This window comes from Lepisosteus platostomus, chromosome 18 (assembly GCF_059453375.1).
Source record: "Lepisosteus platostomus isolate fLepPlt1 chromosome 18, fLepPlt1.hap1, whole genome shotgun sequence".
In the NCBI taxonomy this organism is placed as follows: Eukaryota; Metazoa; Chordata; class Actinopteri; order Semionotiformes; family Lepisosteidae; genus Lepisosteus; species Lepisosteus platostomus.
In genome coordinates, this window is record NC_142628.1 from 4,875,693 (window position 1) to 4,889,273 (window position 13,581).

A 13,581-nucleotide genomic window follows, 5' to 3' on the forward strand; every position below is an offset into this window, starting at 1 on the left:
TGTGGTCCTAGGACTAAAGACTCTGAAAGCAGCTTCATCTTCAGAATTGAAGCTAAATTTACCATCTACACTGACACAGATGAAGGTGTTTTTTTTTTATTCTTACTCAAGCACTTTGTTAAAATTGTAATAGTTCTTACTAATTGGTGGACTAGGGAGGCTTAGCCACATTGTAAAAGATGAAAAATCAAAACGTTATCTTCAAACATGAAGCAAGTGGCTAACAAGTACAGTATTGCTAACTTCCATGGACCGCAAAGTAATGTGAGGGGGTCTGCAGTCAGACTCCATAGATGCCATTTCAATTTACAGACAAAGATGATAGCTACACTCCTGTCACATGGGGAAAAAAAGCTAGTCTACATACATTAGAATAGTGTTTGTTAGGAATAGATTTTTCTTGCAATATGTTTTGACTGGTATGCAGGAATTCCATTATGTAACATTTTCAGTTTGTAACAAAACACTGAAGAAAACATGCCAATCGTACTGTCATGCAATGACAGATTGAAGAGTCATCAGTGAATTAAACCATTTATCACTCCATTGAATATCCTTGCCACATGTAAATTTTTATTTGTTAGTGTTGTTTTTCCGCAATGTTCAAGAACTTTAATGTCTCAACAGATAACACTGGCAGAACATTTTACAACGGGTGATAAGGACTTGAAAGAACAACTTTGTTGGTTAAAGGATAAGGGGGTCTTGGCAGGGGTGGGACTTTGCTGCTAAATGGAAGTAATTTATTCTGTAGCACCACATGATGATGGGTTAATGACTTAAAGATAATCGAAACTCTGTTAGCAGATTCCTGTCCTCTTTTTCCAATCAATCTTGTTTGCAAAACAAGTATTTTTTCCCCCTTAGTTGATCAGTCTTGCTAGAAGCATTAGTGATCAATGAAACCACAACAAAAGTTATAGGTTAATGTCTTCTCACAGCCTGGCCCTTTTCGGTAGTTCTTGCTCATGACACTCCTTCAATACATGATAGAAGATGATGTTCTGCTGTACTTATCACTGCTATTATATTCTCACAAATTGAATCTATCCAAATCCACTGTTTTCCACTATATATTTCCACTATATTTCCTTTACATTTTTTGTATTAATTATCTGGAATTTAATTCTACACAAATAAATCAAATACCGGTCATTTAATAACAACACATCATTCCACTCCAGCGATGACTGAACAGTGTCCTCAGTGCCCAAAGACCTCGAGGTGAACCTGCATTGTGTGTGACCAGGTGAAATTAGATTTAGGAATGAAGCATGAGATGCGCCTTTGTGTATCCTGATTTCACATTCCAATGAACAGGTGCAGATCACTCAGTTAATAGATTGATTGTTAAAAGGTAATTGAATGCTAGGTATTCTGTGTCAGTTTGTCTGAGGTTTTGAATTGTATTAGCATCTCAATTTCGTGCAGTGAAAAGCCTGCCATTGAAATGAGAAAACAAAAGGAGAAATTAGGTGTGTTTTGTAAGTAAGAATTTAAAGGGCATTTTGTCTGCTGAGGCCACCTCTCAGGGCATTCATGATATTCAGCTTTTACCTAAATAAAGACAAACTAAAAAGCGTTTCAGGAAAAGTGCCAAAATTAGAATAAATTAATAACTGAAAAAAAAACGTTTTTTAAAAAAAGGTTTAAAATATAAGCCTTCGGCTTGGTGACCTTCTTTTGGTGTAGGGAGGAAGTGAGCTATAGAGGTTAATTACCAAGACGGAGAAATGTGTGTGTTTATTGACAAGTGTGGATCAATACGTTGATAGAACAAGTGGTTCTGGCTGCAAGGTCTTTGACCACTTTTTCACTATTGTCCTTCTTGAGTTATCCTCAGCGATATCTAGTTGTTTTCTCCATAATCTGGAATTACATACCTCTTTAAAAGCTTTGAAATTGTATATACTTACATAAATTTGTAAGTTTAATAGTTTTAGCCACACACCCAGTGTTGATGGAAATATTAATATCATTGCAGTATTCAGCTCCAGTTTTGTTATCTTAAAAGGCTCACCATAACAGGTTTCTACTGTACTCTGCTACTTAATCATAAATAAATATTTACTTTCCGAAATTCTTCTCCATCTTAAATACAAACTGTTTTTATAACCACACAGAGTAGATCCTCATTTGCTTATTTTTGAGCGTCTTAACTTCCTTTGAATTGAAATAGTTTGATTAAGAAAAGGATTTCAAGAGTAATGTCTGGGAGCATTAGTCTGTGGTAGAGATTTTGAAATGTCCAGTAATCAGGACCAGGTCTAAACTTCTGTTCAGGCAATCATTTGTTAAAGCAGGAATACACCTTTCCTAGCACATTTTTCCATAATCTGGATTATGAATAATTTGTGTGGAATATCCACTAGTTAGATATCAGGACTCCCTTTAGTCCAAATTTAGTTGCCATGATGATGCTTAATGCTGGTTGAGTGCAGAACAACTTGGATGGTGAGATTTTCTCTTCTACAGTATGTCTTTCCATTTGAGCAAATGGCTTTTCATTCATTACACAGGGCAGGGCTATGGAAGAAGTCGCCGAAAATATGATTCCTGTAAGGATAGGAATAGTTTGTCACTAGTTTAGTAAGTGACTGAGAAACTTTGGTAGTCTCCTTGGAAATGCGTCATGTGTAAAAGTGTCTGTTTGCTAATCATTCTTTTGGGGTTTTATATTTTAAGAAGCATGGACTTGCAGATTACGGGCTGGTTTTTGTTCAATTATAAATTCATCTCTGAGTGCTGTGTATATAATTTGTATAATAAATGTGAATGATTCAGTCCCACTCATTTTAAACTTGGGGAATTACAGAAACATGTGTTTGTTAGTGTTTTTAAAACTAGTGCATGGTGTTGAGTAACACCTTTCTTCAAAGATGGGTATATCAGTTTTCCCAAAGCTATTTTTCATGTTTTCAATGAAGTTTTTATAGTGTTAAAATGGATTATTTATTATATATTTTATTTTTTATTATATGTTTTATTATATGTTTTACTTTGAGACTATAGGAGAGGTTTCCCCACTGAATAATTTTGTTAGCTGTTCCTATTTTATCCCTTGTATAAATATTTTGCTGAGAAATTATCAATACTTAATTGTTTACTTGCTGTCTTTGGAAGCACAGGAATTTGAATGCATTTTTTTGTTGTTGATTTAACTTGTTCAACAATCTTACAGGAAAGAAGCTAACATTTCATAATTAATGAAACCATAATTGCTTCTGAAGCATGTTCAATATTGTCCTATGAATATTGTATCTTTATTTTTAATTGTTATATCAAAGTTTATTAAATAAAAAAACTATCCCTTGTTGAACCTTGTTGTTAGGTTTTTTAAATTAAGAAATTATAGTTTAAACTTCCAAGTGGCTGGCTTCTATAATAACTACTTTCTACCCTCAATATTTTCAACTCACAATTCTTAATCAACTTAGCTCTTCGTCACCAGCCCTGCAGCAGCACATAGGAGCAAACATGCATGCTCTCCTCTGACAGGCCCATTCCTGTGTCACTCCCTATCTGTTCCACAGTAATCTGCACAGGACCTTACAGCTGTGTGGGGTGTCTCAGTGGGGACTTTGGCTTTGGAGGTTGAGTGACATGAGCATCCCCAAATTTTTTGTTTATTCTTGAAATTTACAACAGTCACGTAGTTGCTAGCTAATGAGAGGCTGCCTCACCAGCTTCACTCATCATAACGTTTTGGCTTCATTCATCATTTCCTGGCATTGGGATTTACTTGTTCTTTTGATTTACTCTTGAAATAGAGAATACGTTAGCTGCAGAGACGCAAATACCCTCTTTAGTGATATAAGTTTGTGCAGGAAAAGCACAATTGCTTTGGTCCCAAAATTACAATGTTAACACTTCCTAGATATTTAGAATTGATTCTGATACTCTACTAAATGAACTCGTATATGGGTGACTAGGGATATATTGTCCAGCTTTTATAAGTTTCATTGCCAGTGTCTGAGAGACTGCTGCTCTCTGCTATCTGACACAAATAATCAATAAAGATTAGAGGACACATTAGCTTTATTCAAAAGCAGAGGCAGCTCAGATATCAGTGAATGATTTGGAAAATGTGCTTTACCTCTCATAAGGTCAGAAAATGGTTATCAGTTATTAAGAAAAGCTGTTACAGCCGATCCCATAGGGAGCCCTGAGGCACAGACCATTTTAATCCTGGTGGCTTATTAGTTACAATGTATTATTAAATAAAACCCCCGATTCATCTCTGTTGGGGCTTTCAGCATGTCATTGCTCATGAATGCTGAAAAGAGTCCCATTAAGTAAAATGAAAAGGATGTCAAGGTGTGCTTAAGAACCTGCCCGTTTGTTGCAATGTGTGAATGGTGATTTCTTTGGTGCTTGTCCAATTTTGTTTGCCCCTCTGCCTTTGCAGTTTCACATCCCCACTTAAAATGACTCAGTGTTACCCAAAGAGTTACCAGGAGGATTAAAGAGTTTTCTCCTGCTTTCCAAAGACATGCTGGCATGGTTAGTTAGTTGTCTCCTAAATTGTCTTTCTGCATACAGGTAGGTTTTGTGTACTGTATGCATATCCGGTGTTAGACTGGTGTCCCAACCAGGAGCCTCCTGGTGCCCTTTGTAATTCAATACGATAGCCTCCCTCTGTCAGTTGAATGGTATACATTCTCTTACTTGTTTTAGTCAAGGACCTTTACAGAAGCAGTGATTTTACAAGAGATTCGGATTTTGCTTTGCTGTGCACAGCTGTCTTGGATCGTTCCCATTCACACACTAAACTAATTCCCCTTGCTCATCAATGTGGAGATAATGACTTCTTAGTCAGTGTTATGGGCTTTATTTTTGTTATGTTTAATGATGGGAGAAAGTAAATCACACTAGTTACTTTGTGTGGGTTATTAACCTTTATTTCACAGGTTGCAGGAATGAAAAACACTGTTGTCAACTCCAAATGTTTTGCTCCACTTGCCAGCAAACAATTTGAAAAATAAGCCCCATCTCCCACATCAGTTCTCAGCAGATTCTGTTTGTAGTTAACAAGGAGAATTAATTAACCTCATTGGCATTGTGTTCTTGTATTTCCATCTGTTTCCTGGTGCCAGAACCCTTTTGGATTTCTGTTTTTATGAAGATGTTTGTTATTTATTATAATCATTATTATTAAATGTAACAATAATATATGTCTTCACTGAAAAGAATTTAGTCGATTGCGCGTTCTTTTTTCTTTTCCATGCAACCTAAGAAAGCAATTAAAAGGCATAAACATAACCTCAGAACTTGAAATAAAAAAATAATGTAGTGCAGTGATGAGATAAAAATGGGCTCACAGAATAATTCAAGATCTGAAGGAAAATCATAAACAGACTGGTTAAACAAGCTGAATTTATTTTTATATCTTGTTCACTTGTCCTCCCACAGTTCAAAGACATACGGGTAGGTTAATAGTCTTCTAGGAAAATTGGCCTTAGGTATGAGTGTGTGTTTGTCTGTGTCTGTCCTGTGTTGGAATGGTGTCCCTTACTGGGTGTACCCCGCCTTGTGCCCGTTGGGTTGGGCTCTGGTTTCCCCTGCTATTCTGTCCTGATTAGATAATGGATGTTTATACAGTATCTTCAAATGTAAATCTTTTATACTGTGATCTTCCTCTTCTATCAGGCAAACAATTTGGAGCACATGCTATACTTAAGTCATTTCAGTGACGAGTAGGTGTCTTTAATTTGAAGGCTTTTGCTATCTTTTACCATGCTGCTAGTGTGACAGTAAGACAAACAGCAGTGTTTAATGAGTCCGATCAAAGAGCTTTGTACACTTGCGCATGTTGGCATCAGTGGCTTGTCATTTCTGTGTGGCGCATGCTGTATGATTTCAGTCAATTTGAAGGTCTCATGTTCTTGCCATGGTTGTGAAATGGAAAAAGAGCAAAGATGTTAAAAAATCTTGTTCTTCCTGATGAGGTTTCAAACACTTTAAAGATTATATTATATGTTTCTTTAAAATATGTAATAATTCATTCATTTCATTTTCCAGAGAGCTCAGGTGATTGGAGGAAAGTAAGAGAGAACTCTTTGATTCAAGCACAGTGCCACAGGCACAAACACAGGGACATTAATGAACATGTGGAAAGTGAAAGGACCATGCAAGTGTTAAGAAGGATGTGTGCATAGCTGATGTCTTCCCTCGTATGAAGTTAATGAGAAATACTGCTGGAGATGACACAAGCTCTCTCAAAGCAGTAGGAATATTTTAGAGGAGTAAATGGGGGCATTTTCATACCCATTGCTTTTTAATGCTTAAGCTTCCTGGTGTATAAAAGAATTTAAGATCTTCATTTGTGGATTGCTGGAGGGCGAGGTTGAGTACAGGTGATTGTGATATGGTGGTCTGGGTTTATTTCTATGCCTGTCTATTATTTTGAACAGCTTTAGTGATTCTCATTAAGATAAACATGTCCTCCCTTATCTCTATATACAGTATGTTACAATGCCAAACCCTGCAGATATTTTAATAAAAGTCTATTTGTAGAAAACCACCCTACCAAGATATTGTGCAGAAATATTATATAGTTCATCTGGTGAAGGAATGAAAAGAAAATAGGCTTGTGTAAAATCTCTGTTTTGGAATGGTTAGCATAGGTCCTTCTAATAGTATTGATTTGACTATGATATTTCATGTTGTGTGAAAATATTCTCTAATTTGTCCATACTGCATATTTAGAGGAGTCCATACTGCATATTTATTTCAGCACTGAAAGTTTTTAACATCACTGCTGACTACAGTAGGTGTTGAAGACTAGTAATGATGTATTCCTTTTCCTTGTCTTTAAAAAATGTTTCACAATGTTCTCACAGTTTTACTTAAATCTGGAAATGTTTAAATTTGCTTATTGGAACCTCTAAATTATCATCTTAAAAAACACTTTATACCTTCATTATGCTGCTTTCTTTTTTGAAACAGCAACAAGAACAACAAGTGTAAACTTTGAATGATGGTAATTGTTTAATTAACACAGTTCATAATCAGATGCTTTAGAGTTGAGATCATGCTGCCGTAAGAAAAGCGTTATCTTCAATCCCATTAATTAAAACATAGGATTTTTGTTTATAATTGAACCACTGTTGATTGAGTTCTTCATAATATCTGGTTTCTTTATTGTCCAAAAAATGAGATTGATCAGAAACCTTGGTCTAAAATGGTCTATCCATTAATCTCACTATCCATCTTTAAGAAAAATCTGTACTTATATCCAATGTCTAATGAATTTGCCACCCCTGGACATTTTAATATTAAATCTAATTAACAGACAAAAGGAATAGCCTGAAAATATACCTGAGGTAATATAGAAGAATACCAAAAGAGGTTTTTTAAACCATGAATCTGTAAATTTGAGGTAACCTGACATTTATAGCACAGATAGTTGAAAGATTTCCTCATATCCTTCACTCAGCAAGACCAGCCATATTCATGCTGAAACCAAGAAAACAAAAGTCCCATCTACAAAATTCAATTCATGAAAACTTTTGCCTCTAAAATATGACATACAGTAGCAGAATAAATTATAAACACTTGTTAAAACCATTGTCAAATTATAAGAGTCAGATGTTTGTTGGTGTTATTTTTGTCTGTCATGTCTCACTTTCATAGAGTAACAAACCCAGAATTTAAGTACATAAATCTTTTTTTGGGCAGTGTAAAATGCTGAAACAACTGTCTGATTGTCACTTCTTAGATATGACCAGTCTAGTGGATATATTACAACTGATTTTTAATTTGCTCTAAATTTGACATCATAATTTGTTATAAAAGTAGAAATGCAAACTTTTCTTCAGAAACAATATGCCATATTCATTCATTCACTCATATGCTGTAACCTGTTAATGGATTACTGTAATTAATTATTACTACATATACTTGAATTGTTCAAACCCCCCTGATTCGGTCATTATGGGTCTCAAAAAACACATCGTATTGAAACCAAAAGCTTTGATTGTCCTTTTAGTTTATTTAATTGCTTTATTATGCTTTTTAATGCAGTCCTGGTTACATTTGTTTGAAGTTGTTCATTTTTCATCCAGCCTTCAGATTTTGAGATAAATCCCGATTCAGTTTTACCAATGTTCACTCACTTTTCAGGCTTTAATTAATTAAATTAAGCCGAGTCCCTTGTTCTGAACTCCTGCAGCTCTTCTTGTAAGAATTGTATCTTCTTCTCAGTTGTAAATTTTAAGTTACATTGATGAACAAATCAGCTGTTGCAACGGAACAATCAGAGAGACTAAAGCCTTTTTCTTTGGATCAGTATTCCATGATGTAATTGTTAATCGTTTGAGAAAAAGAATTGTACACAACACATTCAGCCTTAAAATGTCATCTCAACCAAGAAATGCTTGTAGGCTAAGAGAGTTGGCCAGTGAATAATATTCCTCCAAAAGGGTTAATAACCCAGACATTTGCCTGTAATATGATTTTAATTCAAATGTTCTGTGTGAATGTACAGTACAGGAGGTGTCGTAGAGAAGTCTGTTGCTTTCATTTCTGAATGACTGATATGTTTTTTGCTGCAACATTTTCTTCTTACTGGTGGTTCTGTTCCTCTTTTCGTCCCAGGGACTAAGACAATAATAAAAAATGGAACATTTTTTTATTTATAGGGATTTTATTTAGCTTTGTCCCGATCAGCCATTTTTCCATTCCTACATTATGACACCTTGAGGTCCATAAAAGTGCTTTTCGGTAAAGCTCCCTTTAAATACTGATGCAGATGTTTAATATCCTTAATGGCCTCTAAAATTAATGACATTTAGCTTTTGTAAATTAGAGAATGCATTCTTTTAAAAACAAACTATACAGCTTCTCAAGGGAAATAGAAAAAGATATTTCCCAGTGCACATTCGTTCTTTAAATAAAATCAGTATATGGCTTGCAGCCCTAACCTCATGAGAAAACTCAGAAATGTAATTGTGCTCAAAATGGGATTAAAAGGGCAAAAAACCTTGTGGTAAAAAAACAAAATATTAGTATCTGGTATTTTTGTAAGACAGAAAGTATGTTCCTGCACTTTTCATTAAAAGCATTTTGTATAGGAGGGTTGGGTGATGAAAAGATTTATATTTTGTGAATTATCTGATATTCACTATGTTAGTTGGTTCTGATATTACACACCTCAGCTGATTACATCATTGAAATAGGTCATATGGTCCCTAAGACATTTGAACTCTAAACTGACCACATATTTGTAAATTTGTGTGTTGTTTGTACACTATCTTCAATTCCATTTATTGTGCCATTCATACAGTATATTTGAAGCTGAAATCGAATAACGTTGGCATCCACCAACCTCACATTGAATTGTCACATTCTGTCCATGATGAGTAACTGCTTAGAGTAACATTGAGCAAGAGCTGGGGGTGCAAGATGGTACTCTGCCTGGGATGCTTAACCTCTTCAGGGTTTTAAAATGCAAACCTTGAGCTTAAGGACAGCAAAATATTTATTTCTGGGGGAATATATAACAGTATAGGTCATACTTTGTGTGAGAAGTATTAAGAGGCTGACATTTTAAAAGTGAGTGTGAAGTAAATCTCCTTAATAGTTACAGACAATTTCCTTTTATCTTTCCATTGTCCTGTTCTTGCTTGTTCAGTTTAGACAAGTGGGCGATTTCCAATGTCAAGAGCAAAGGCAAATTTTTCTTAAAAGTTAACCTTTTCACCAAGCTTGAGCAGAAACAAACACATTGAAGTTTAGGCCTTCCACAAAAATGTCATTGCTGAAACAGACTATTTAATGCACATACACTACCGGATAATTTTTAGAGATTCATATTTTTGGCAAGTAGCTATTTTTTATTAAGGATAACCAAGAAAGGCGTCGCAGATAATTTTCTGGGAACAGTTTGTTGGTTATACAGTCTAGTGTCAAGGGATCTGCAGTTTGTTCACGTGTAGTCATGTGCACCCAGGTTGCACATCTGCCATTGGGGTATTAAATATGAAAAGAGATGAAAGCAAAGGTTTACTGCTGAAATCAGGAAAAGGTCAAGTGGTTGTGTTGTAATTGTCTTAACCATCAGGGAGCTTTTCATCTAAAAGCAAAAGGGTAAACCACTGAGCTGAGGATGGAAAGGGAAAACAAAGACACACTGTCATCAAAGCCAGTAAATAATATAAGAATGCAAGAAAATAAGGGACAGAGTGCTGGCTGTTTTCCAGAATTGATTTTTTGGGCCATCGATTGTGGCTGTCAAATAGATATTTGTTAGTCTCTTTCTGAAGAAGGATGCAAGGAGTCTGACCTTTCCAGCTGGCAGTGGCTCACTTGGCTTTCTGATCTAGCCCGCTGTGGGTGCCTCAGCCACTGTTGTTTCCCCAAGCTCCTCAACTCCCTCACCTGAGGTGGCTGAGGACGTCAAGCTGTCCTCTCATTCATTTCACATCTAGCTGTAGAAAAGCGTGGGCTCTGGATTTTGTAGTGCAAATAATTGTGTACTTGATTGGTCACAATTGTTAAAAGCTTAAGTTGTGTGTATAGATACCCTCACAAATAACAGGAGTCCAGGTAATTAAATCAGTCATACTCATTTCAGGACTGACCCACTTATGACTTTGCAAATAAATGCATTACTGTTTATTTATTTTTCCTCCCAATTATATTTTTAAAGATGATGGATGTTTTGAGTAAAGGGGTTAAAAGCTACAAGAAAGTAACATGCCCATGACTTTCTCGGCTTACAAGAAGAAAGCTAACATATTGTTGAAAATTGTTAAGGTTGCTTCACATTGGCTTGTACAGATTGGTGACACACTAGCTTTACTGATTGGAGTATTGCATTGCAGACCTGAATTGTCTTATTGTCAAATAAAACTCAGAGCCTATAAAGAATTACACAGGGTGCAAATCTTCCTCCATTTAAGGGCTTCTCAAATTTCCCTTTATGAGTCTATCTTTAGCTGGAGAGAAAAACTATAAATTTGGACACGTTGCTTGCTGTTGTGGTAACACATTAAAGTTGTTCTTCTGGGCTACTGTGTGAGGTCTGTGAATTCAACTGCTATTTGTCTTTGTCTTCCCCTTAATCTCTACAGGAAGACAGGCTTAATGCATATGGGGAGGAGAACAGGGACTTTACTGAGCTGAGGAAGTTTCTCATCCAAAAACAGAACAAGCTGCCGTGGAAACCTGAGGTAAGATTTTCAGGCTTTTCTATGGGCCTGATAGATAATGTCCACCAATATGTGTGATTCAGTATTGCAATTTCAGCATGTTGAACAGTTAGAAAGTCCTCAGAAATGCATACAAACACATCTTACATACTGTATCAACAAATACATTTTTAAAAATTATAACCTTATTATGCAAAAAGTAATCGCATGCAAGAGCAAGCCTGAAACATTTTCCTATTCACATATTTATAACTGGTCCCAACATGCTTCTTTGAAATCAGAATGAGTGTTTGAAATGTTAATGGGTCTTAATGCGATTTTCTGGCCTATGTAATATATGAGAGGAGGCTTTTCCCAACACTACAGTCATAACTGGTGAGCGGAATAAGGTATAAGGATGACTCCAAGACCAAGGAAGTTGTTGAACCTGAACGTTTTTATAAGACAGTATTTTGTGATCTCGGTTAGCTCACTTGCCATTGAAACATTTCGGTTTTCACAACTGTGGCCAGAGAGGTTGTAGCTGAGCTGAAAGGTTCAGGCTCCATGGCTCACAGTGTCTCTTACTCCCTGTGCACTCAGATGATTTCCCTAGGGGAGTTAGACTCAAAGATCTGTCTCTCCTAATGATGCATGTTTTAATTAAGGGAACAGGTGGCTTGGAAGGGCAGGAGCTGAATGCGTACATGAGATCTCTTTGCTTTAACGTAGCCTGACTGAGAACAAATATAAAGGATAAAAAATAAAGGATGAAGTAAAGAAATAAAAATAATCCTTTAATTGGTAAGCAACTTTATTTGACTCTTTTGACAAGATACTGGTGCACTGCTACTGTATGTTGGTGCTGTAGTTCCTAGAACTTGGTGGAAATGGAGATGGGGGAAGAGACAGGTGAATCTGGTGTGGGATCGGATGTAGTTTCTCTTGTTGCAGATACTGTATGTTTATGGGAGCGACATTATAATCAATGAAATCCAGGGCCAGTCACCATGCTTAACCTTCTCTGTTCAGTCAACAGAGGAAATTCCCGTTTATGGTTTTGATGTGCTGGAGAAGTAATTTCAGAGGTTATCTTGCACCGAAAAAAGCCCCGTGTCATCTGAGGTTTGTGAAAGCAAATGTAAAAGGCGTATTGCGGTAGGCATTTCGTCAGATGTAATAACTCTCACTAGCCTTTCATCAGCAACTGGACATTTCTGCCCTCTTCTTGACACAACGGGTGTCAGATCAACTGACAATTTGCCAGAAAAAACACTGTACCCAGCTTTGTGTGCCATAACCCTTTTTGAGCAGTTATGTTATTTGTGGCAGTATACAATATGCAGGAATTGACATTGTTCTTTGACTTTCCAGGCACACAGATGGGGTATTTGTGTTGAAAAATAAATATCTTAAATCAATTAGTGGATCTTTTTTAATGTTGAGGGCGAGTAGCTCATGGCTAAAACTTATTAGTATAATGAGCTTTTGGTTTTGCAAAAGGAATTGCTGTACATTATGCAGACCTGTGCTTCAAACACCATTTAATCGCTTTCAGAACTATAACACTACATACTGTATTATTGTACTACCTGAGAATATCTGAGTATTTTAACACTATGGCTATAGATCTCCCTCATGTAATTGTCAGTTTTACTGTGAAGTAATTATAGTTGAGCAAAGTGCGTAAAGTTGTATAGGAGAAATGTTTGGCTTGAAATGTACAATCTTTTGTCAGTCATGACCATGATTTTACACTTTCAGATAACTGAAATCAATGACATGAACTTAAGAATTGCATTTTTTAATAATTAATTTGAAATCTTAACATCCTTGTTATTCATTTTTGTTATCATATTGTAGTTCTCTTTGTTCCTTTTGTTGTACCTGACACTGGGGAATTTCAGTACAACTGAAGTTTTTTCTTCTATGGTTTTAAACACAACTACTGTGTATATAGAGAAAGGGATTATAACATTCTCATCATAACCTAATATTCTATCACTAATTAATGCTTATAGTAATTGCTGCCACACTTCTCTCAGGTGTTCGTTGATCTTCAGCGGTAGCGGTATTGTGTCCACTCCCCTATGTTAGCCTCTCTGGGATGAAATATTGTATGCTACATAAATGCAACAAATTACTACAAGTATTAAAGGTTGCACATTACTGGAAAGTAAAGATGGTTGCTACAGTGTATGTATACATGTATAACAGGGCTCAGCACACTGTACATGTTTGCCAAGTGTTGTCACCTTCTTGAAACTTAGATGGTGCAGAAATGGTGCAGACGGTGAGTGTTTTGGTGATGGAACATTCGTCATTTTCTAAGGAGTGGGGCTGTGTGCTCTGGGCCTGGTGGAAGCAGAGCAATACACATTATACATACTGTAAGTGTGTGGGCGTGTATTGGTGCTGTTTCACTACATTCAAATTGACTCGACCCCTA

General features: G+C 36.1%; 1 protein-coding gene across 1 annotated transcript in view; it reads left to right on the forward strand.

Moving 5' to 3' along the window:
* Nucleotides 1-13,581, forward strand: part of b4galnt4a (beta-1,4-N-acetyl-galactosaminyltransferase 4a) — a 164,345-nt gene that overhangs the window by 75,645 nt on the left and 75,119 nt on the right. Inside the window, exon 3 of the mRNA XM_088611109.1 lies at nt 11,076-11,174. Within this exon, the coding sequence (XP_088467235.1) occupies nt 11,076-11,174 (99 nt within the window). The remainder of the gene's footprint in view (nt 1-11,075; nt 11,175-13,581) is intronic.